This window comes from Plecotus auritus (genome assembly GCF_963455305.1).
Source record: "Plecotus auritus genome assembly, chromosome: 11".
In the NCBI taxonomy this organism is placed as follows: domain Eukaryota; kingdom Metazoa; phylum Chordata; class Mammalia; order Chiroptera; family Vespertilionidae; genus Plecotus; species Plecotus auritus.
The window spans coordinates 15492308-15514892 of NC_137777.1; the positions used below are offsets into that span (position 1 = coordinate 15492308).

General features: G+C 38.5%; 1 protein-coding gene across 1 annotated transcript in view; it reads left to right on the top strand.

Moving 5' to 3' along the window:
- The first annotated feature begins 8 nt into the window (after positions 1-8).
- The window catches only part of DCAF13 (DDB1 and CUL4 associated factor 13), a 30073-nt gene continuing 7496 nt past the window's right edge, over positions 9-22585 (top strand). Inside the window, exons 1-7 of the mRNA XM_080646589.1 lie at positions 9-167; positions 12171-12370; positions 12934-13041; positions 14560-14649; positions 15769-15924; positions 19835-19912; positions 21682-21764. Coding sequence (XP_080502715.1) covers positions 98-167; positions 12171-12370; positions 12934-13041; positions 14560-14649; positions 15769-15924; positions 19835-19912; positions 21682-21764 — 785 coding nt within the window. The 5' untranslated portion in view covers positions 9-97. The remainder of the gene's footprint in view (positions 168-12170; positions 12371-12933; positions 13042-14559; positions 14650-15768; positions 15925-19834; positions 19913-21681; positions 21765-22585) is intronic.

A 22585-nucleotide genomic window follows, 5' to 3' on the forward strand; every position in this document is an offset into this window, starting at 1 on the left:
GTCTAAAAGAAGCGGAAGTAGCATGTGCTAGGGGAGGGGGCGGTACCCGGAACCCAGAGGGGAAGGCCGGTGGAGTGGGCGAGCGCTGGCAGCCACCATGAAGGTGAAGATGCTGAGCCGGAACCCGGACAACTATGTCCGCGAAACCAAGTTGGACTTACAGAGAGGTGAGGCCGGTTAGCAGGGAGCCCGCGGCCTGGGTCTGGCCTCGCTTCCACGGAGGAGGGCTGGCGGGGACCCCGGCGCTGTGGTCTCTTTCTCTCCCTGCCCTGCTTTCGCCAAGGTGAACTTTTTACAGATCGGGCAGTGGGACTTGGGAGCAGATAACTCTCTTGAAGTCCTTTTTAAAAGAACTGGGTCTGTGGTTGTGCGGAAGTTAGCTACCTGAAGAGTGCTTCCGCTCCTCTCCTCCCCCGCCCCCTCCCCACCAGGGCTGCTCTAAGATTGTTCTCAGGTTCCAGTTGTTGAAGAGTGCAACTTGAATGAGCCACGGTCGTGGATTGAAGGATTTAACAATTAAACTGTCTCCTTCAAACCTTACTGCTGCTCTAACTTCTGGCCACTGTGTTACTTAAAATCACCTACGTCTGAATGTACGAAGAGATACAGGTGAGACAAAGCCATCAGTTTTATGAACAACTCCTAGAATTGGAAATGGTTAATGAAATTAATGAGTTTTATTTATCCGTCCTGGGCTCTTACCCCATTAACATGCTGACTGCTTATGAATTATATTATTGCTCATGATATCTAAGTGACAAGGGACCAACCAAATGTCAACAGACTATTATAAGTGAATATAATAAGTTCCAGGGCCTTAAGGCAAAAATGAACTTGGGGGTCATGTCATCAGAGTTTGAGTAAGGGAGAAGGGATGGGAAATGAGACTGGAACAATATTTCATTATTTTGATTGAATAATGAAATAGAGGCTATCAGTATACATACGAGCATTGCTAAGAAGGAAATGTCTATTCACAAGATGCTTACAGGTTAAGGAACAAGACAGAAATGTTTCTGATATGCATTAGGTTATGTTACTTGAATTTGACATTGTCTCTACGTCTTGAATCTGGTTTCATCTTCCTCTCTAGTTTTGCCTTCCTCGCAAGTAGCTTATGCTAGTATTTACTCTTGCAGTCTGGGTGCATTTTAGGCATCTTAATGCAGGAATGAGTGAATGACTGGCTGGTGATGGAATCTCAGTGTTAGGAGGGGATTAGTTATCTGATCTTGTTAAAGTTCTTACTTATTTTCTACTAGAGGCCTGGTGCACGAAATTCGTGCACTTGGGGGCGGTGGGGTCCCCACCAGTGCATGATCGGGGCCAGGGAGGGACACAGGAGGTTGGCCAGTCGGAGAGGGACTGTGGGAGGGTTCCAGGGTGTGTCCGGCCCATCTTACTCAGTCCTGACTGGCCGGACCCCAGCAGCAAGCTAACCTAGCGGTTGGAGCGTCTGCCCCCTGGTGGTCCGTGCACATCATAGCGACTGGTTGACTGGTCGACTGTCTGCCCCCTGGTGGTCAGTGCACGTCAGAACGAGTGGTTGCGGGACCTTAGCATATCATTAGCATATTATGCTTTGATTGGTTGAACGGATGACCAGACACTTAGCATATTAGGCTTTTATTATGTAGGATATATCTTCCTATTTTTTTATACTTTATGATGGAAGTGTTAACAGTAGAATGGAAAAATAAATGTATTGGAGCTCTGTAAAACATAAGGAAGATATTTGTTACCTCTCCATTCTTGTTTAACTGTTATTTCCTTGCAAATTTTGTGCAGTATCCGTATCCTTATTTGAGTATTTTTATTCATTGACCTGGAGTGGGCATCAGAGATTTTAGTATTTTTAAAACTCCGATGGTTATTCTGATACAGTTGGTTAAAATACAGATGTCTGAGAAAAACTTAATATATGCCATGTGTTTGTTAGTTATGATATCCTTGGTGCTTACAACATATGGCAGATGTTCCATATATATTTATAGACTATTGTTGACTGAATGTATGAATTTAGAGGTGGGAATGATTGTAGTGATTTAAAACATTTTATAGAAGACATGAGATTTAAGCTGAATATTTTTAAAGGATACATATGGTTTAGATCAGCCTTGGGCAAACTATGGCCTGCGGGCCGGATCCGGCTGTTCTATCCGGTTCTCTTGCTCTCCCCTCCGCTCCTTTACTTTGAATTTATATTAGTTCACACAAACACTCCATCCATGCTTTTGTTCCGGCCCTCCGGTCCAGTTTAAGAACCCATTGTGGCCCTCGAGTCAAAAAGTTTGCCCACCCCTGGTTTAGATAGTTAGGATGTAAGTTGGAGTACATTCTTGGTGGGTAGAAATGACTTCTACAAGTACTCAAGAATGGGAAAGTTAAAGGCAGTTTTAGATGACAGTGAATAAACTGGTTTGGCTGGAGCTTGAAGCTGGAGAAAGTAGGTTGGGACCTCATTGTGGAAGACCAGAAAGGAGTGTGGACTCAGTTCCATTGGTCAGAGGTCTGTAAAATGAATGTACTGTGCTATCCATTGTGGAGTAGGAAAAAAAAATAATTCGATTTATATTTCTTATCTTACAAAATAAATTAATCTTTATTTAGATAATATTTGCATTGACACTGACATCCTCGTTTCAGCTATGTGTTAAATAGCCACAAGTTGTATGTGGTACTTCAGGTAGCCCAAGAAAAGACTGGGGGGTTGGCAAAAGTGTGCTTGCTTCTACCTTTGGAATAGTGCAGCATATTATTACACTTTACATTTATTGGGGGTGACATTATTTTATATAACAAAATCTTTATAATCTACAGTGATGGGGGGGGGGGGGCGGTAGGAAAATCTGTTTTCCTGGAGAGGTTCCTTGGTAATATATGGCAAAGTTCTTAGGAGAGTTGGGGAACATAATGATGAATTAAGTATTTTTAAATTTCCTGAACTTTTCTGTAGCTATGAATACTAGGTAGGAGTTTTTACTTGAAAACATACACACATAACCTGCTACTTCAACATCCATTTTAATGATTAGTGATGAGTAAGGAAGTAATTCCTTTTTTTCTTTTTCTTTTTTAATTTTATTTTTATTGTTGACACTATTACAGATGTCTCTGTTTGTGATTGTGATTCCTTTTCAAAAACATCTTGTGCTATGGAAGATCATTTTGAAAATATTTAGAACTATTTCCATCATTTAAAAAAAATTTGTCCTGAAAATGCTGAAAGTGTTTTTTATAAAAATTCATTTTTTACTACTCGTAAATATTGGTAAACAATGATCTACCTTGTTCAGGTTTGGTTCTTTTTTAACTTAAAATTATTAAAATGCCAAATAGTTGTAGGAACAGCTATAGACATCAGAGTAAGTGGAAATTTTCTAGACATATCTTAAAAATAACCTTTATAAAACTGGTGAATGGGACTATAATTAAATATACTAAATAAATATAGCCAACTATGGATGCCTTCTCTTTGGAACTGCTTTGTGAGTGCAGGTATCCTCACTTTGCACAGTACCATGTTAACTCTACTGTGGGAACCCCTTTTCACGTCCCGCGTGGTTCAGGGTTCCGGTTCAGGGTTCGGGTTCTGGAGAAGGCCGCACACAAATGAAAAGAGACTTGGAAAAGTATTAATTTGGAAATATTGGGGGCCAGGCGGGAGCCCAACTCTAGTGGAAGGACTACCCTTTGCTCTGGCCTTGCAATCCCTTTTATTGAGACTATGGGATACGCCCATAACCTTTAGGCAGGAAATTCCAATAACAGAAATTTACATAGGAGAAACAGGGGGAGGCTGCTTCAGCTAACAATGTTTCAACTAAACAGTGAGTGATCAAAACAATTAAGGTTGTTGACCAGCCTTCCCAGTTTCCCGTCCACATCCTTCCATCAGTGGTAGAATGATTGGCCTCCGGCATCTCCCCCGTTTCTTTCCTTAAAAAAAAATTTACATCTGTAGACCAGAAATAAACACATAGGAACAAAAAATGTTTGAGTCCCAATTTCAATGTTCAACAGTTCTGAGTTCCAGTTTCAATGTCCAACAGTTCTTTATATGTACATGTCAGCAATGACATCTGGATGGTGAACAAATGGTGGTAAGGCAGGTCTGACCCTCTCTGGTTTGGTCCTGGGCAACCTGCTGCGTCACACAGCTGCTGACTGCTAGCATGGCAAGGCATCATCAGCGTCTTCCGTCTCTAGATTGTTTCTCCTCTTTGTCTTCATGGCTGGAGGATTACTGTCAATTCCTCTCTGTTGCAGGAATCCACATGGTCTTGGAGTTGTTTTCTGAAAATATACAAACATACTCTCGACCAAACGTTAATAAAGGAATCTTTTCTATAAATTTTACTTGGATCCTTTTTATTTTTTGCCCAGACGATTTTCATTTGGCCTATTTTGATACCATGTATGTTTTTCATTGGTGTCTTGCTGTTAGCATTACAAATGAAAATGAAAATTTTTTAAAGTAAAGATTTTCTAGATGTAATTTTCTTGCAGAATATTTTTCCTTACATGCTATTTTTCCACTATCCCCCCCTTTTTTTTTGATTAATGGAGGCTTTTGGAAAATTTTTTTATAAATTTTGGTTAATACTTCAGGAACAGCCTCTTGTACAATTAAATTTTCTGTCAAATTTAATACTTTAACAACAATTTTAGTTTACTCTGTAAAAATTAATGGAAAGGATTATATGCATCCTTGAGAAAGCCCTGAGCACTCCTAGATTTAGGTTAGATTTAGATATAGGGCAGTCACCATTAGCCACTTCTCTGTTGCTTGGGTCTCAATATGAGCTGGGCCAAGTCTCTTGTTTGTAGCTGGATCTCAATCTGAGCTGGGCTCTGTTACCTGGGTCCCGATCTCAGCTGGGCATGGGAAGCGAAGCAGCCATGGGGGCAGGAGACGTCCCTCAGAAGGGGTGAGGATTCAAGCCCCTGCAAGGCTGGGGGGGTGAGGGACTGTGCCCCACCTCTGTTGATCCCCAAGTTCTCTCCTGATGGCCCCCTGCGACTGTGCCTGTCTTAGGTTGCCCCTCCCTTGAGGAGTCTTACCCGTCATTGACTAACCAGCCATCCTCCGGGGCCAAGCATGGTGATATGAGGTTCAGTTCTGTCTCCTTGGTAGCCTATGCCCCTATGGCCTCCACGCCCAGCACTTGCCTTGGATCCTCTCGCCTGCTGGCAGGGTCCCGGCACTGATCACATATCTTGGGGAACCCAGGTTTCTTCTCCAGAGAGGGCCCAGCTCATGCCATTGGGACAGAGACAGATCCATGGTACCAGCCACCATGAGGCTTCAACTTCAGCATGAACTGAAAACTCAAGCAACAGCTATGGGCAATTGGATTGTGAGGAGAGGGTCCCTCTTAGCAAATAAGGCAAGAAAGGCCAATATAGGATGCTCAAGTGCCTTCCCAGTGAGGCTTTCCACACAGTGGAAGGGATTAAATCCTTTCATGTCCTTTTAAATTGCTGCCAAACATAAAAAAAAAATTAGATTTTTAAGTTTGTTTGGATTAATTGTTCAATATGCTGTTGTAAAATATCAAAAATTATAATGACATTGTAGAATAATACCATGCAATTTTCAAGTATATTAGATCTGTTTTAAAAGGATTTCCTTTAAGCAGAGAGAATAATTTTCTTGTATTACTCTGGGCCCTTGGAGTTTTACAAGAATCATCTCTGTTAAGGCCTTGAAATTTTAACATGGAAAAAATGATCAAATATATATATATATATCCATATATGATTTAAAGATTATAATACTTTTTATAATTATTTTAAGATACCAATTAGATTTTAAACTAGTTTTTACATAGAAAAATTTTGGTTGGGATCACAGAATTAATCCTCTTTTTTAATTAGACCAATAAGTAATTTATTTTGAATTCCTAATTGTTTTCAGCGAAAACACATTTTTTTTCTCAAAAATAAGTTCTTATACTTTAGACATTTAATTACCACAACTATATAATTTCTCCCAATTTAATTTGCACTTTGAACTTTTAAAGCTGGCAAGTCAAACATTTAGCAGTTCCTAGATTAATAACAACATCCTGCTTACTTTGGGGCAAGTTTCAGCAACAGATCTTGCCGAATTTCTTTTCATCCTTAAAAGATAGACAGATCTTAAATTTTTTCTTTCTTTTTCGCTTTCCGAAGTAATAACTAACACCCAGTTTGGCCAAGATTTGCATTTCCCTGCGAGTTCTTTTATAATTTTTAAATGAAACCTTAAGTAATCTCATTGCAGGAGAGCGGATAGCCTTGCCCTCTCCTGCCACCTTTGAATTTCTCCACACCAGAGGTGGTTTTTGCAGTGGAGTTTCATTTCTTATTACAGATTTTAAATTCCAAATACCAATTAAGATTTTAATTTGAATAAGAAACCACATTATTTTATAACCTAATTCTTCCCCATTAGCCTGGCTGAAAAAGACGTTCCCACCCTACTTACAGATCGCGACTCTGCAGTTAGTCCGTGGGCTTTGCGTGCGGTGAACATCCCTCACCTTTTTCTAGGTGAATTTTTTCCTTGCCTTCGCTCTTAGGCGTAAAATATCTCCTCCAGAAGTCCCGAGTTCAGGCGCCAGATGTGGGAACCCCTTTTCACGTCCCGCGTGGTTCAGGGTTCCGGTTCAGGGTTCGGGTTCTGGAGAAGGCCGCACACAAATGAAAAGAGACTTGGAAAAGTATTAATTTGGAAATATTGGGGGCCAGGCGGGAGCCCAACTCTAGTGGAAGGACTACCCTTTGCTCTGGCCTTGCAATCCCTTTTATTGAGACTATGGGATACGCCCATAACCTTTAGGCAGGAAATTCCAATAACAGAAATTTACATAGGAGAAACAGGGGGAGGCTGCTTCAGCTAACAATGTTTCAACTAAACAGTGAGTGATCAAAACAATTAAGGTTGTTGACCAGCCTTCCCAGTTTCCCGTCCACATCCTTCCATCAGTGGTAGAATGATTGGCCTCCGGCATCTCCCCCGTTTCTTTCCTTAAAAAAAAATTTACATCTGTAGACCAGAAATAAACACATAGGAACAAAAAATGTTTGAGTCCCAATTTCAATGTTCAACAGTTCTGAGTTCCAGTTTCAATGTCCAACAGTTCTTTATATGTACATGTCAGCAATGACATCTGGATGGTGAACAAATGGTGGTAAGGCAGGTCTGACCCTCTCTGGTTTGGTCCTGGGCAACCTGCTGCGTCACACAGCTGCTGACTGCTAGCATGGCAAGGCATCATCAGCGTCTTCCGTCTCTAGATTGTTTCTCCTCTTTGTCTTCATGGCTGGAGGATTACTGTCAATTCCTCTCTGTTGCAGGAATCCACATGGTCTTGGAGTTGTTTTCTGAAAATATACAAACATACTCTCGACCAAACGTTAATAAAGGAATCTTTTCTATAAATTTTACTTGGATCCTTTTTATTTTTTGCCCAGACGATTTTCATTTGGCCTATTTTGATACCATGTATGTTTTTCATTGGTGTCTTGCTGTTAGCATTACAAATGAAAATGAAAATTTTTTAAAGTAAAGATTTTCTAGATGTAATTTTCTTGCAGAATATTTTTCCTTACATGCTATTTTTCCACTATCCCCCCTTTTTTTTTTGATTAATGGAGGCTTTTGGAAAATTTTTTTATAAATTTTGGTTAATACTTCAGGAACAGCCTCTTGTACAATTAAATTTTCTGTCAAATTTAATACTTTAACAACAATTTTAGTTTACTCTGTAAAAATTAATGGAAAGGATTATATGCATCCTTGAGAAAGCCCTGAGCACTCCTAGATTTAGGTTAGATTTAGATATAGGGCAGTCACCATTAGCCACTTCTCTGTTGCTTGGGTCTCAATATGAGCTGGGCCAAGTCTCTTGTTTGTAGCTGGATCTCAATCTGAGCTGGGCTCTGTTACCTGGGTCCCGATCTCAGCTGGGCATGGGAAGCGAAGCAGCCATGGGGGCAGGAGACGTCCCTCAGAAGGGGTGAGGATTCAAGCCCCTGCAAGGCTGGGGGGGTGAGGGACTGTGCCCCACCTCTGTTGATCCCCAAGTTCTCTCCTGATGGCCCCCTGCGACTGTGCCTGTCTTAGGTTGCCCCTCCCTTGAGGAGTCTTACCCGTCATTGACTAACCAGCCATCCTCCGGGGCCAAGCATGGTGATATGAGGTTCAGTTCTGTCTCCTTGGTAGCCTATGCCCCTATGGCCTCCACGCCCAGCACTTGCCTTGGATCCTCTCGCCTGCTGGCAGGGTCCCGGCACTGATCACATATCTTGGGGAACCCAGGTTTCTTCTCCAGAGAGGGCCCAGCTCATGCCATTGGGACAGAGACAGATCCATGGTACCAGCCACCATGAGGCTTCAACTTCAGCATGAACTGAAAACTCAAGCAACAGCTATGGGCAATTGGATTGTGAGGAGAGGGTCCCTCTTAGCAAATAAGGCAAGAAAGGCCAATATAGGATGCTCAAGTGCCTTCCCAGTGAGGCTTTCCACACAGTGGAAGGGATTAAATCCTTTCATGTCCTTTTAAATTGCTGCCAAACATAAAAAAAAAATTAGATTTTTAAGTTTGTTTGGATTAATTGTTCAATATGCTGTTGTAAAATATCAAAAATTATAATGACATTGTAGAATAATACCATGCAATTTTCAAGTATATTAGATCTGTTTTAAAAGGATTTCCTTTAAGCAGAGAGAATAATTTTCTTGTATTACTCTGGGCCCTTGGAGTTTTACAAGAATCATCTCTGTTAAGGCCTTGAAATTTTAACATGGAAAAAATGATCAAATATATATATATATATCCATATATGATTTAAAGATTATAATACTTTTTATAATTATTTTAAGATACCAATTAGATTTTAAACTAGTTTTTACATAGAAAAATTTTGGTTGGGATCACAGAATTAATCCTCTTTTTTAATTAGACCAATAAGTAATTTATTTTGAATTCCTAATTGTTTTCAGCGAAAACACATTTTTTTTCTCAAAAATAAGTTCTTATACTTTAGACATTTAATTACCACAACTATATAATTTCTCCCAATTTAATTTGCACTTTGAACTTTTAAAGCTGGCAAGTCAAACATTTAGCAGTTCCTAGATTAATAACAACATCCTGCTTACTTTGGGGCAAGTTTCAGCAACAGATCTTGCCGAATTTCTTTTCATCCTTAAAAGATAGACAGATCTTAAATTTTTTCTTTCTTTTTCGCTTTCCGAAGTAATAACTAACACCCAGTTTGGCCAAGATTTGCATTTCCCTGCGAGTTCTTTTATAATTTTTAAATGAAACCTTAAGTAATCTCATTGCAGGAGAGCGGATAGCCTTGCCCTCTCCTGCCACCTTTGAATTTCTCCACACCAGAGGTGGTTTTTGCAGTGGAGTTTCATTTCTTATTACAGATTTTAAATTCCAAATACCAATTAAGATTTTAATTTGAATAAGAAACCACATTATTTTATAACCTAATTCTTCCCCATTAGCCTGGCTGAAAAAGACGTTCCCACCCTACTTACAGATCGTGACTCTGCAGTTAGTCCGTGGGCTTTGCGTGCGGTGAACATCCCTCACCTTTTTCTAGGTGAATTTTTTCCTTGCCTTCGCTCTTAGGCGTAAAATATCTCCTCCAGAAGTCCCGAGTTCAGGCGCCAGATGTGGGAACCCCTTTTCACGTCCCGCGTGGTTCAGGGTTCCGGTTCAGGGTTCGGGTTCTGGAGAAGGCCGCACACAAATGAAAAGAGACTTGGAAAAGTATTAATTTGGAAATATTGGGGGCCAGGCGGGAGCCCAACTCTAGTGGAAGGACTACCCTTTGCTCTGGCCTTGCAATCCCTTTTATTGAGACTATGGGATAGGCCCATAACCTTTAGGCAGGAAATTCCAATAACAGAAATTTACATAGGAGAAACAGAGTTGGAGGCTGCTTCAGCTAACAATGTTTCAACTAAACAGTGAGTGATCAAAACAATTAAGGTTGTTGACCAGCCTTCCCAGTTTCCTGTCCACATCCTTCCATCAGTGGTAGAATGATTGGCCTCCGGCACTCTACCAGTCCCACCCTTTGCCCTGCTCACAGTGACATGCCACAAGTCACATCTGTTAACCAGAAAACTGCAAAATGAGGAATTGGTTCTGGTATGTCCGTGGTCCCAGTAACACAGTACCATCGATTAGCAAGTTCTGCCTGTATCTTTCTCAACTGTGGTAGCAATTAAAACCAGACATTGTAATGAAAACCTTTGAACACTATTCAATTAAGATTTTAAAAAAACAACATCTTTAATCACATGCTCTCACTAAGTAAATATCGTATACATCTATATGGTTGAGGGGGAGAGATCTGCTTAAAAACTCTGTTACTAGTGAGTTTGAAGACTACCGCTGCAGGGAGCTTTGAAAGTTTTGAGCATGGGAGCGACATGTAAAAGGCCGTGTTTTAAAATTATTAATCTGGCGATAGTGTAAACTGCCACCAAATAGAGTCGGGATGATATTACAGTAGTTCAAGTATAAAGTAATAAGGGCCAAAACTAAGTTAGTAGAAGTAGGAAAAGAGAGGGAAGATTGAATAAGAAGTAATTCCGAGAGAGTTTGAGTAGGACTTTAAGTTTTGGCATTCTTCATCGTCGGATGTGGAAGATGGAATACGTAAGAATGACTGATCTTTAAGCTTGATTGAAGGTTGGGTACAGTACTGGTGATGTAAGAAACTTCCACACCTGTAGAGAATTTTTATAAGAATTTATTTGAGCCAAACTGACAATTGCCAGGAAGCAAAATTTCAAATGCTCCGGAGAATGACAGTTTTGCAGTTTCTTTTATGAGTTTGAACAAGATTTTGTGCTCTCTTGATGGTAGTTTATGCTCATTTCAAAGGTTTGTTAACCTAGATGCACAGAAACAATGGACTGGGCTTGCTTAAGGCAAAGATGAACCTTTTACTAAAGAAGTCATGTGTGGGGTGTGACTACACACCATGACCTGTCCATTTGGGAATTTATGACCAGGTCACCCTGTGGGTTTATCTTGTGTAGAATCTCTTTTCTTTTCTTTTTTTTTTTTTTATCCACAAACCATTATTATCAGGGAGTCAAAAAGAAGTGACAACAGCTTTGGCCAGTGTGGCGCAGTAGGTTGGAACGTTGTCCCATGCACCAAAAGGTTCAATTCCTGGTCAGGGCACATAACCAAATTGCAGGTTTGATCCCTGGTGTGGTTGCATGTGGGAGGCAACTGATGGATGTTTCTCACATCTCTCTCTCTTTCTCTCTGTCTCCCTCTCCTCCTTTCCTTCACCTCCTCCCACTCCCCCTCTGTCCTTCCCCCCCCCCCCAAAGATACATTCACTTTTAGACACTGAGGGTTTTTTAGACATGTGGGCTTCAAATGATTTCCTAAGCATAATTATTAACTGAAACAGCCTGTTTGGCAGCATAGCATAATAGTTAAGAACACTGATTCTGGAGCCAGACTTCCTTGGTTTGAATCCTGACTCCATCACTTCATAGGCAACTTACCTCTCTGCGCCTCAGTTTCTCCATCTATATATAAAGTGGGAAATAGTAATAGAACCTAAGCCATAGGGTGTTGTGGAGATTAAATGAGTTAATATAAGAAATTTGCAAAAGTGCCTGACACATGGTAAACAAACACCGAAAGTGCTCAATAAATAGCTATAATCATAATCACAACAGTGTATGCCTGACACTACAGTGATTACCACTGGAGATTAATAATATTCCCTGCCCCACAAGTTGCTTAGTGTTCAGTCGGGCAAACATTTATCATACACTTGTTTTGTGCGTACAAATGAAGAGTACAAGGGAAGGATGTAGTGGAGGGCCTGCCCCTGAAAGCTTACAGCCGGCTGAAGGTGTAGTAGGACACATAAAAGGGAAAACTGTGTGTATATATAGGGTGTAATTATTTTGCAAAATATATGCATTCCATGATTTTTTGGCAGTTTTGGAAAGGTTTCTAGACAGAAGGTCTTCCACTTTTGTATTCTTCACAGTGCCAGGCATAGAACAGTGTCCCTAACAATGGCTTACTGCATAACAAATGGAATGATTAGCTGAGGAAGACCGCGGAAATATTAAATGTGATTTGTTTTATTAAGAGGAGTCATTCTTATTTCAGTTCCAAGAAACTATGATCCTACCTTACATCCTTTTGAGGTCCCACGAGAATATGTAAGAGCTTTAAATGCTACCAAACTGGAACGGGTATTTGCAAAACCATTCCTTGCTTCTCTGGATGGTCACCGAGATGGAGTCAATTGCTTGGCAAAGCATCCAAAGAGCCTGGCTACTGTCCTTTCTGGGGCATGTGATGGAGAGGCAAGTGTCACTCTAAACATTGATATTTTAAGCTAAAAATAATTAATGTTATAAATTCCTTCCTTTAGTTTTGAGTTACCGTGGGTTTTCATTGGTTTTATTTCATTTTTATATATTTTGTTTTAATTCTCAGGAATGAATTAGTAATTTCAGTCGTTTTTTATCTAAACCCAAGAAATTAAAAAGGTAGTAGGTGAAGGCTTAATTTCATAGTAAATAATGAAACATGTTTATAATAAAGATATTTCAGTGTGAGTTTTAATAACAGGATGTTATTAATGACTCAACACTTATTTTCCACTCTGGTAAAAAAAGCTTTGAAACACTTTAAACTAGAATCAACAGAGTATTTAACAGATGGGATGTTTAGCCTGTCCATGTACTTAATATTAATTATTGCATTATTACAATCCAGAGGATTTTGTTTTTAGCTATCCGGTAGAGTGATTCATAGCTTTTTTCAGTGTTGAATTTAATTTATTTTTTCTTGGAAAATGGTCCTGTGCCTGAACATTTTATTGAAATTACAGTTTATTGAAATTTCCTGATGTACTTTATCATAGGTCAGAATTTGGAACTTGACCAAACGAAACTGTATCCGTACAATACAGGCACATGAAGGTTTTGTACGAGGAATATGTACTCGTTTTTGTGGGAGTTCTTTTTTTACTGTAAGTATAATACAATTACGTTATTAACTCTTTTCAACATGTATAAGACTGATCTAATTGAGTATTTTCTAAGTTCATGTATTTCTTCCAGGGCTCTTTTGGAGTTTCACAATGCAAAATAACTTACTAAAACCTTGAAAACTACTAATTTTCTTTATGTAATCCAGCCTTCCCAATGCTTTTTGATTTTTTAAATAAATTACTTAATATAATAGTGAACTAATATCCTATAGGACACTGAGAAGTAGGATTAATGCAAGGTGAGGCTAGAAAGGTAGTTTATTTTATTCTGGAGGATTTTCAGTGCTAGGGATGAGTAAGTTGTATTGTGTCAGTGGAAAATCATGGAAGAAATAAATCATTGTGTATGAGGGGAGGTAAGATATACATAACATAAAGTTTACCATTGTAACCATTTTAAGTGTACATTTCAGTGGACTTAAGTATGTCACATCACTGTGCAATAATCACCACTATCCATTTCCAGAATTTTTTCACCCAAACCAGGTCATATTATGCATTTTAGTTTTATAACTTGTTTCACCTAATATCTTGAACATTATCTGCCACACACCCAAGTCTAAGTTACCATAGTTTCTTGTCTTGGTTTAGGCTAAGGTGCCTACTATCAATACTTCTTTACCATCTGTACATCTATGAGCACAGTGATAAAGCAAATGATGACTTAACTAACATTATGAAAGTAGTTTTGACCTCATAGATCTCTGAAAAATTCTCAGGGTCCTTCAGAGGTCTGTAGTCCAGTTGGAAAACCACCAACGCAATAGTTTCTGGAGTTTTGTGTCAGGCATAGAAGGACTTTATTCATGCCAAGATTACAAAAATGTCTTCTCTCAAGATTTTTATGTGTTTTCATTTTTCACATTTAAAAGTATTTGGAATTTGCCCAGTGATGTGGCTCAGCGGTTAAGCGTCAACCCATGAACCAGGAAGTCACCGGATCGATTCCTGGTCAGGCACATGCCCAGGTTGTGGGCTGGAGGCAGCTGATCCATGTTTCTCTCTCATCAATGTTTCTATCTCTCTCTCTCCCTTCCTCCCTTTCTAAAAATAAATAAAAACATAATTTAAAATAAAAATATAATAAAGTATGTGGAATTTTCTTTGTATATCAGGCATCAGATTAGTTCAAATTTTTAAATGGTCACCCTGATATCTAATATCATTTTATTAGAATCTACTTTTCTCTCTAATTTGCAATGCCATCCTATTGAAATATTGTGCATTCTTGCAATTATATGTGACCTAATTTTGTTCCTACTCATTTTATTTTGTTCTACTCATGCTATTTTATTTTTACTTTATGTGCTATTTGTGTTTGTTACAAATCTTTATTTAGTATAACAAGGTGAGATATAACTGCATCAATAATTACGATAGTGGCTGAATATCGTATGTGTTATTTTTAAAACTGGAGATGTTTATAGTTTGATGTATATGTTGGCAAGTTTAAAAGTTATAAATGTTCGTTATCATCGCCATAATAAATATTTTTAGGTTGGTGATGACAAAACTGTGAAGCAGTGGAAAATGGATGGACCAGGCTTTGGAGAAGAGGAAGAGCCATTGCATACAATATTAGGAAAGGTACAAAAATAAGTTGACCCATACTTTGTCTATTAAAATTCTTCTTTTTTCAAATTATTTTATAACTTTAATTTACAAAAAAGATGTAAATAAGAAATCAAAGACTTTAGGCTGTAATAAGTAACGTATTTGAAGCAATATCTAATGCAGTGGTGGTCTTTTGCAGTTAAAGAATATGAACAGTTCTTCAGTGTTCATTGTAGTACACTGAGAGGGGAGTGGGCCTAAGCTGGCAGGTGGACATCCCCCAAGGGTCCCGGACTGCGAGAGTGCGCAGGCCCGGCTGAGGGACTAACCTTCCCCCCCGACCCCCAGTGCACGACTGTCGTGTACTGGGCCTCTAGTTGTTAATAATGCCTGAAACAAAATTGGTTTCATAGAGGCTTTTCCTCTAGAAATTCCAAAAGATTTTTTAAGTATTTAGTCTTACTCCTACCTCTGTGGTATGGGCAATTAATTCTAAAATTGTGGGAAAGTTTGTAGGCCTTGCTTTCATGAATAGAAAATAATTAGAAATCTGCAGGTGCTGCTAAGAGTTCTTAAAAGCTTAAAGTATTGGCTAAATATTTCCCTCTAATTTGCTTTCAAACATTTTTTGCCATGAAGTACAAAGGCACACTTTAATCTGGACCTGAATAGATTAATCACATATTTTAAGTGGATAATATCAAATTTATGCGATTGTATTGCTTTTAATAATATTAGTATCCACCCTCACCGATTTCATTTTTCTCTCTAAATTTTAATCTGGTTGTTGGTATCTGTGTTTCTGTCCTAGGAGTCAGTACTTTATGTGGAATGAAGTTTTTAAGAAGTTACCTTTGTATTTCACTAAATCCTTCAATACCCAATGATGATTTTAAAATTGCTTCAGTGGTATATTTTCAAACTTAACTAAATGCATCTCATGTTAACTTTTTTCTTTATTCCCAGAATGTGTGATAAAGACACATCACTCCTTATGGTACTGTTTTCTCCTTTAAGTAAGGGCTTCAAAGAAGTTTCTTTGTGAACAGGATTTTTTCGCAAAAAAAATAAAAAATGAGAGGTTCGATAAATATATTTTTTAAATTATTCTGTAGACATGACCTATCTGTAACAATCTCTTTGCTTTTAAAGACAGTGTATACAGGAATTGATCATCACTGGAAAGAAGGAATTTTTGCCACATGTGGACAGCAAGTAGACATTTGGGATGAACAGAAAACCAGTCCTATATGTTCAATGACCTGGGGATTTGACAGTATAAGTAGTGTTAAATTTAACCCAATTGAGGTAATGTTTCTGTTTTGAAATATTTTTTGCTTATTGTTTCCTTATTAACAATTTCAGCTCGGTATAGGAAACTTTTAAACATGTTATATAGCATTTTTTCTGAGTTTGGATTGTATTTCTCGCATTTGGTCACTTTTCCAGATTATATCTGAGTTCTGACACCTTTGATCAGATCTCAACATATTTGCCTGCAGTTTAGTCCCAGATAACAGTATTTAGCTCCGTTAGAGGAGGGTGGGTGTTCATGGGGTTCAAATTCAAGCAAGTGCTGTACTGTGACAATTCACTTTTCTTAGACCTTCAACTCTCATCTACCACAGATTACATCATTGTACCTTTAGGAAAATGTTAATTATTTTTTTTTATTTTTTTTTTGTGGTTAGACAAGCATATATTTTACAGAGTTGTCCCCTGATATTTCAAATCTCTCCCCCCCACCGGCCCGTACATAGCTATTACAAAATATTTTTTTCTTCCATTGATCTCTCCCCAACCACTCCCACCCCCCTAGTACCTGCCCTCACCCCCCTAGTGTCTGTGTCTATTGGTAATGCTTATATGCACACATACAAGTCCTTTGGTTGATGTCTTTCCCCTCCCTCTTCCCCTGCCTTCCCTCTGAGGTGTGACAGTAGTTCGATGCTTCTCTGTCTCTGGATCTATTTTTGTTCATCGGTTTATGTTGTTCACTATATTCCACAAATGAGTGAGATCATGTGGTATTTATCTTTCTCTGACTGTCTTATTTCACTTAGCATATGCTCTCTAGGTCCATCTATGCTGTTGCAAATGGTAAGAGTTCCTTCTTTTTTACAGCAGCATAGTATTCTATTGTGTAGCTCTGTGGTCGGCGAACTGCAGCTCGCGAGTCACGGTTTGCCGCTCTGTTGACTAATGAGTTTGCCGACCACTGACCTAGACTCTTGATTCCAATAATTACAGGCTGTTATTGTTCCTTGTGATTAAGCCCCTATCCCAGTGGTCGGCAAACTCATTAGTCAACAGAGCAGCAAACCGTGGCTCGCGAGCTGCAGTTTGCCGACCACTGGTGTAGCTGAACCACCGTTTTTTAATGTTTGTCTGCTGATGGGCACTTAGGCTGTTTCCAAATCTTAGCTATGGTGAATTGTGCTGCTATGAACATATATGCTGCTATGCATCTATCCTTTCTGATTGGTGTTTCTGATTTCTTGGGATATAGTCCTAGAAGTGGATTGCTGGGTCAAGTAGGAGTTCCATTTTTAGTTTTTTTAGGAAACTCCATACTGTTCTCCACAGTGGCTGCACCAGTCTGCATTCCCACCAGCAGTGCACGAGGGTTCCTTTTTCTCCACATCCTCGCCAGCACTTGTTTGTTGATTTGTCGATGATAATTTTTATTAGGTCCCTTAGAGGTTAGAAGGAGGAAAATTGAGCATTATTTTCTTTAATTATTTGTAATTAATTAAGCACCAATGCTTCATAATAATATGTTAGATATTGTGTTGCATGGTAATTAGTTATATTTTTCTTTTCTAAAAATATGAATTGTGATTCCTGATTCCTTCCAGGTCTAAGGGAAGAGTTGGAGATTGGCTGTCACTGTCAGGTCCACATTTAGGAAAGGAGACTGCCCTGAAGGCTAAACTAGCCCTTGGACTCCAGAGCTTTCACGGAGCCTTTTTTGAATATATGACTATAGGTGCATCGGTAGAGATGCTTTTTCCTATAGAAGGAAAAGGACATTGCTTTCTTCGTAAGCTGACTTTTGAAGTTATTAAGAGAATATCATAGTAGTGTAAGAGAAAATCCTGATATGCAAGTTTTACACTCTCAGAGACCCACAGTTGACAAAAGGAGGGTAGAAAGGCCAAGTCAGAATAGCAAGGCATAAAAATTGTTTGAGATGCTGCCCTGTGATGTGAGCTTGGCCTTGTGGTGCTGCTGAGAAGTCAGTCAGAGACCCTCTTCCTGCCCCAGGACGTACCTGTTGCCAACGTGCCTTTGCACCTGCCTTTGACCTTGTATAATCCAGAGTTCTTCTCTACATTGTGTATTTTTAAAATGAGATTAATTATATATCTTCCAGTGTACTTCACAGATTTGTTGTCAATGTAAAATGTGATAATGTATGTGAATATTTTTAAGAGGTGCTATCCAAGTTTCAGATGGTGATGTTACTACTTTTTTTTTTTTTTTTTTTCTGAAGGAACAGACAGGTATTGATTCTCTGAGGGAAGATCTTTTGCTTCTGTGTTTTGGTGAACATCTGTGTCAGAAGAACTGATGGGCACTTCTAAAATTATAATTATTAGACATGACCTACGACCACGGCCATGTTTTTCAAATTTGTCTCTGTAACACTCTGTTCAGCTGTGTGTGGTTTTTTTCTGTTTTGTTTTTTTAACCTCATGAACTGACCTAGTGGTAAAAGCAAATGATGTGCATGCCTCTTATCCTGTATTAAACTTAATGGAAAGGGCATGTTGTTGTGAACAAATGGAGTGTATTTGTCTCCTCCGGTTATTAATAAGTTCTCAGTTAAAATATTGAAGCCTAGAATTCTACTAAAGCCAAAAGTTTATACTAAACATTACCCCGTTTTACAGTGTGAAAGTCAGTTTTCAGTCCAGGTAGAATTTCTGCTTTGCTCAGATCAAAGTCTTTATATACACCAGTGGAACCTGGTCAGACCTTGAGATGATATAATGAGACACCAAGAAAGGTTGAGGGGAGTCACTAACTAGGAGAAAGTCTCAGAGAGGAAGTGATTTAAAAGGAGTGTTTTGGAGGTCATGATGTGTTTTATTTGAACTTTGTACACACATGCAGTAGGAGCTGGCCTTGCAGATATTTAGTAAATAAGTCTTGTTCGTCTTAACACTTGCTCTATGAAGCAATTTGTAGGCAGAAGCCAAGAGTTCTTAGTGTCAGGAACCCTGAGTGAGGGGGAATGGTGCTACAAAGGGTGGGGTCGCGGCTCCATTGGTAGCTAAAGGACTTATTTTCACCAAATGCCACGGGTTGTGTAAGTACCTTGCACATTTATAACTGACTTACAAGTGAATATTTGAAACACCGTGAAACAATTAAAGGATAGGCCTAATTTATACAGAGAGCTAATATACCTGAGCACATGTTTAACTACTAATAAAGTAATAATTTATATAATTAGAAAATAGTGTCATGCAGCTATTAACTCTTAAATGACACTGCTCATTGCTGCAGTTACAGTAACATTGACGTATTTCCACATTGCAGTGTGTATTGGTACAACTCTGAAAAGCAATTAGCCATAAATATTTTAATGCTTTTTGATTCAATAATACCTCTACTGAAATTTTTATCTTTAGAAAAGCTAAGTGTGGCCCTGACTGGTTTGGCTCAGTGGATAGAGCGTCGGCCTGCGGACTGAAGGGTCCCGGGTTCTATTCCGGTTAAGGGCATGTACCTGGGTTGCAGGCACATCCCCAGTGGGAGGTGTGCAGGAGGCAGCTGATCGATGTTTCTAACTACCCTCTCCCTTTCCTCTCTGTAAGAAATCAATAAAATATATTTTAAAAAAAAGAAAAAAAAGAAAAGCTAAGTGTGTGAAAGTGTTTAGCGAAGTGTCATTTATAATACTGAAAAATAGAAACAGGTCTAAGTTGAATCATGGATAAGTAAAATATGTTCTGTTATAAAACAGAATACAGAATTATCTGTATGTTATCACTGGCATCTAAAATATATACATGGAATTTTACAATGAAAATATTTAGGTTGCTGAGATTATGAGTGATTCATCATATCCTCTTAAAATGGACTTTAATGTTTTAACTTTGTATCCCAAACATAAACATTAAGTGTAATTAAATGATTTGTTCACTGAATGGACATGGTTTGCTGCCAAGCCTGGCTTTTAACTGGTGATTGTTGTACTTATTTTTAGACATTTCTCTTGGGAAGTTGTGCTTCTGACAGGAATATAGTACTATATGATATGAGGCAAGCTACTCCTCTGAAAAAGGTAAGTTTCAGCTTGTCTTCGGCTTTACACAATTGTTACTGCGTTCCTTGGTAAATTGAGTGACAAAATAAGGAGCAAATGTTTCTTCAGTGTTAAAAAAAATTCTTTTTCATTGAGATGTTATTGGAACCCAAAGTGGCATTCTCTCAGCTCCCTATTATTTTTTAGAGACCCTTATTTCCTCTAGGGACTGAAACCTAGTTGTCTTTGTGTCTTCCATAATACCAATAAATTTTAGGCATCTAGTTATACTTATTAAATTGTAAGTTCTTTAACTGAAAGTATTGCATCTCTTTATTTCAGGCCCCATGATTACCATATGACACATACAGTATTTTATTCCAGAAAGTTTTATAACTAATTTATATAATCAGCTTTATTTGTTTAGTTGCAGGCTGACAGGTACTAGTTTGGCATTTTATTTAGGCAAACATTATCCTGTTCAAGGTGACAGATTTCCCAATGGTGCTAAGTACTAGTAGTCATTCCAGGAGTTAGATACCAAAGCTAATAGAACCTCAGACTAACTCTAAAGGGAGAGAAATATTGTCAGTAAAGAGAAGAGTGCCAATACAAGAATTGTGAGCATATAGGAAGGGATAGACATCTTTGATGTACCATGAGTACATTGTCATAGTCCACAGGTAGAAGAAATGCTTTTAATATTTTTGTTGTTCCTCAGTCATTTTTATAACATGTAGTAAATGTCAAAATATAAAAAGTAGAGTATATTCATTGATGTTTGAACTTGATAAGTTGTGGTAACCTTTCCAAAGTACCGCTTTAATCATTTCACTCATTCGTGTCATGTAGTGGGAAGATCCTACATGAACTTGGGTTTTAGATTTTAAACAGTAACTTAATCTGTGTTTCTTCTGTAATTTGGTGATATTAATTACAACACAGCACTTTGGTGAGAATAAAACATGATACTTTAAGCAGTTAGCAGAAGGCTAACTTGAAGTACTAGTTAAATAAGTAGTAGTTTCTGCCCCCTCTGCCTTGTATTCTCAATGTTTGCATGGTGTTCCATTACTTTTAGGTTTAAGACAAGAGTTGTAGCCTGGCTTTCAAAACTGTCCAAAATCTGGTCCCAGTATATATTCCATTTATGTATTTGTTCCAGTTAGTATAAGGACATATAGATAGGGCTTGTCAAATGCAGGTCACCTTGATGGATGCAGAGATGCTATTTTCTAGTGTTTCTTTGTTCTATCTACTAGACTCCTAGTATTTCTTTCATCTTTTCTCTCCTAAATGTATAGTTTTCAATGAGATGGTACTCCCTCACCAGGTGTATTTTTGGAAATGTGGGAGGGGCATTTTAGAGACTGCTAGTGGCATTTAGTGGGCAGGTGCCTGAGAGGGTAAACATCTTACAGTGGGCAGTCACAAACAGCAAAAGATTTGCCTACCCAAAACGTTCCTGTTGACAAGCTCTCTAATATACTCTTCTTCACAGGTTAGTTTAATCATGTCTCATTTTCGTGATTAAAATGTAAGTTATTTGAGGTCAAGAGACTATTAAACGTTTGTATATTTTTCAATATTTACAACTTTGCCTGTATGTTCAGGAAGCAATTATTGGTTAATTTCTTTTCCTATTGCACCAAGTCGAGTACCTACATAATAGGTAGTTACTAATTAATGTAAATATTCGCTTAAATTAATGAAAAAAGGAGAAGGAGATGAAATTGGGACATGTACTGGTATTCATTTTGGAGGGAATGATTTCATAGTAATAGGTTAGGTTATGCTTCCTTTCTCAGGTCATCTTAGATATGAGAACAAATACAATTTGTTGGAACCCTATGGAAGCCTTCATTTTTACTGCAGCAAATGAAGATTACAAGTAAGTTTTCCTTTTTTAAAAACTTACTTATTTCTATCAGAAGTGGCTCATTTGTATGTCTTACTAATAAGATATGTTTTCTACATAGTATTCCTCTATATATGTTAGAAAACTGTCATTTGTTTTGCTAATATATATGTTATATTTATATTTATATTTATATTTATATTTATATTTATATTTATATTTATATTTATATTTATATTTATATTTATATTTATATTTATATTTTTCCCAAATTGGAGAAGAGCTTCGTAGAAAGTATTCTTAGTTTTCAAAATGATGCAGAAAAGGATAGTAAACTAAGACCTGTGGACCAAATTTTATTTGCTGCCTATTTGTATAAAGTTTTGTAGGAATACTAGAGGCCCGGTGCATGAATTCATGCATGAGTGGGGTCCCTCGGCCTGGCCAGTGATTGGAGCCAATGGGGCTGATCAGGGCCAGCCAGCTGGGGGAGGGGCGGTGGGAGTGGGGGAGAGACTGCGGGAGGTTGGCCAGCAATCTGGGCCAGACTGTGGCGGGAGAGGGACTGTGAGAGGTTGGCCATGGGAGCGCACTGATCAGCAGGGGGCAGCTCCTGCGTCTGCCCCCTGGTGGTCGGTGTGTCATCATAGCGACCAGTCATCTGGTCCTCATTGGTCACTTAGGCTTTTATATACATAGATAGCCACACTCCTTTATGTACTGAATATGGCTGCTTTTGTGCTATCATGCCTAAGTGAAGTAGTTGCAACAGAGACTCTGTGGCCCACAAAGCCAAAAATGTTTATCTGTCTCTTTACAGAAAAAGTTGGCTGATCTCTGAATGACTGAACCAT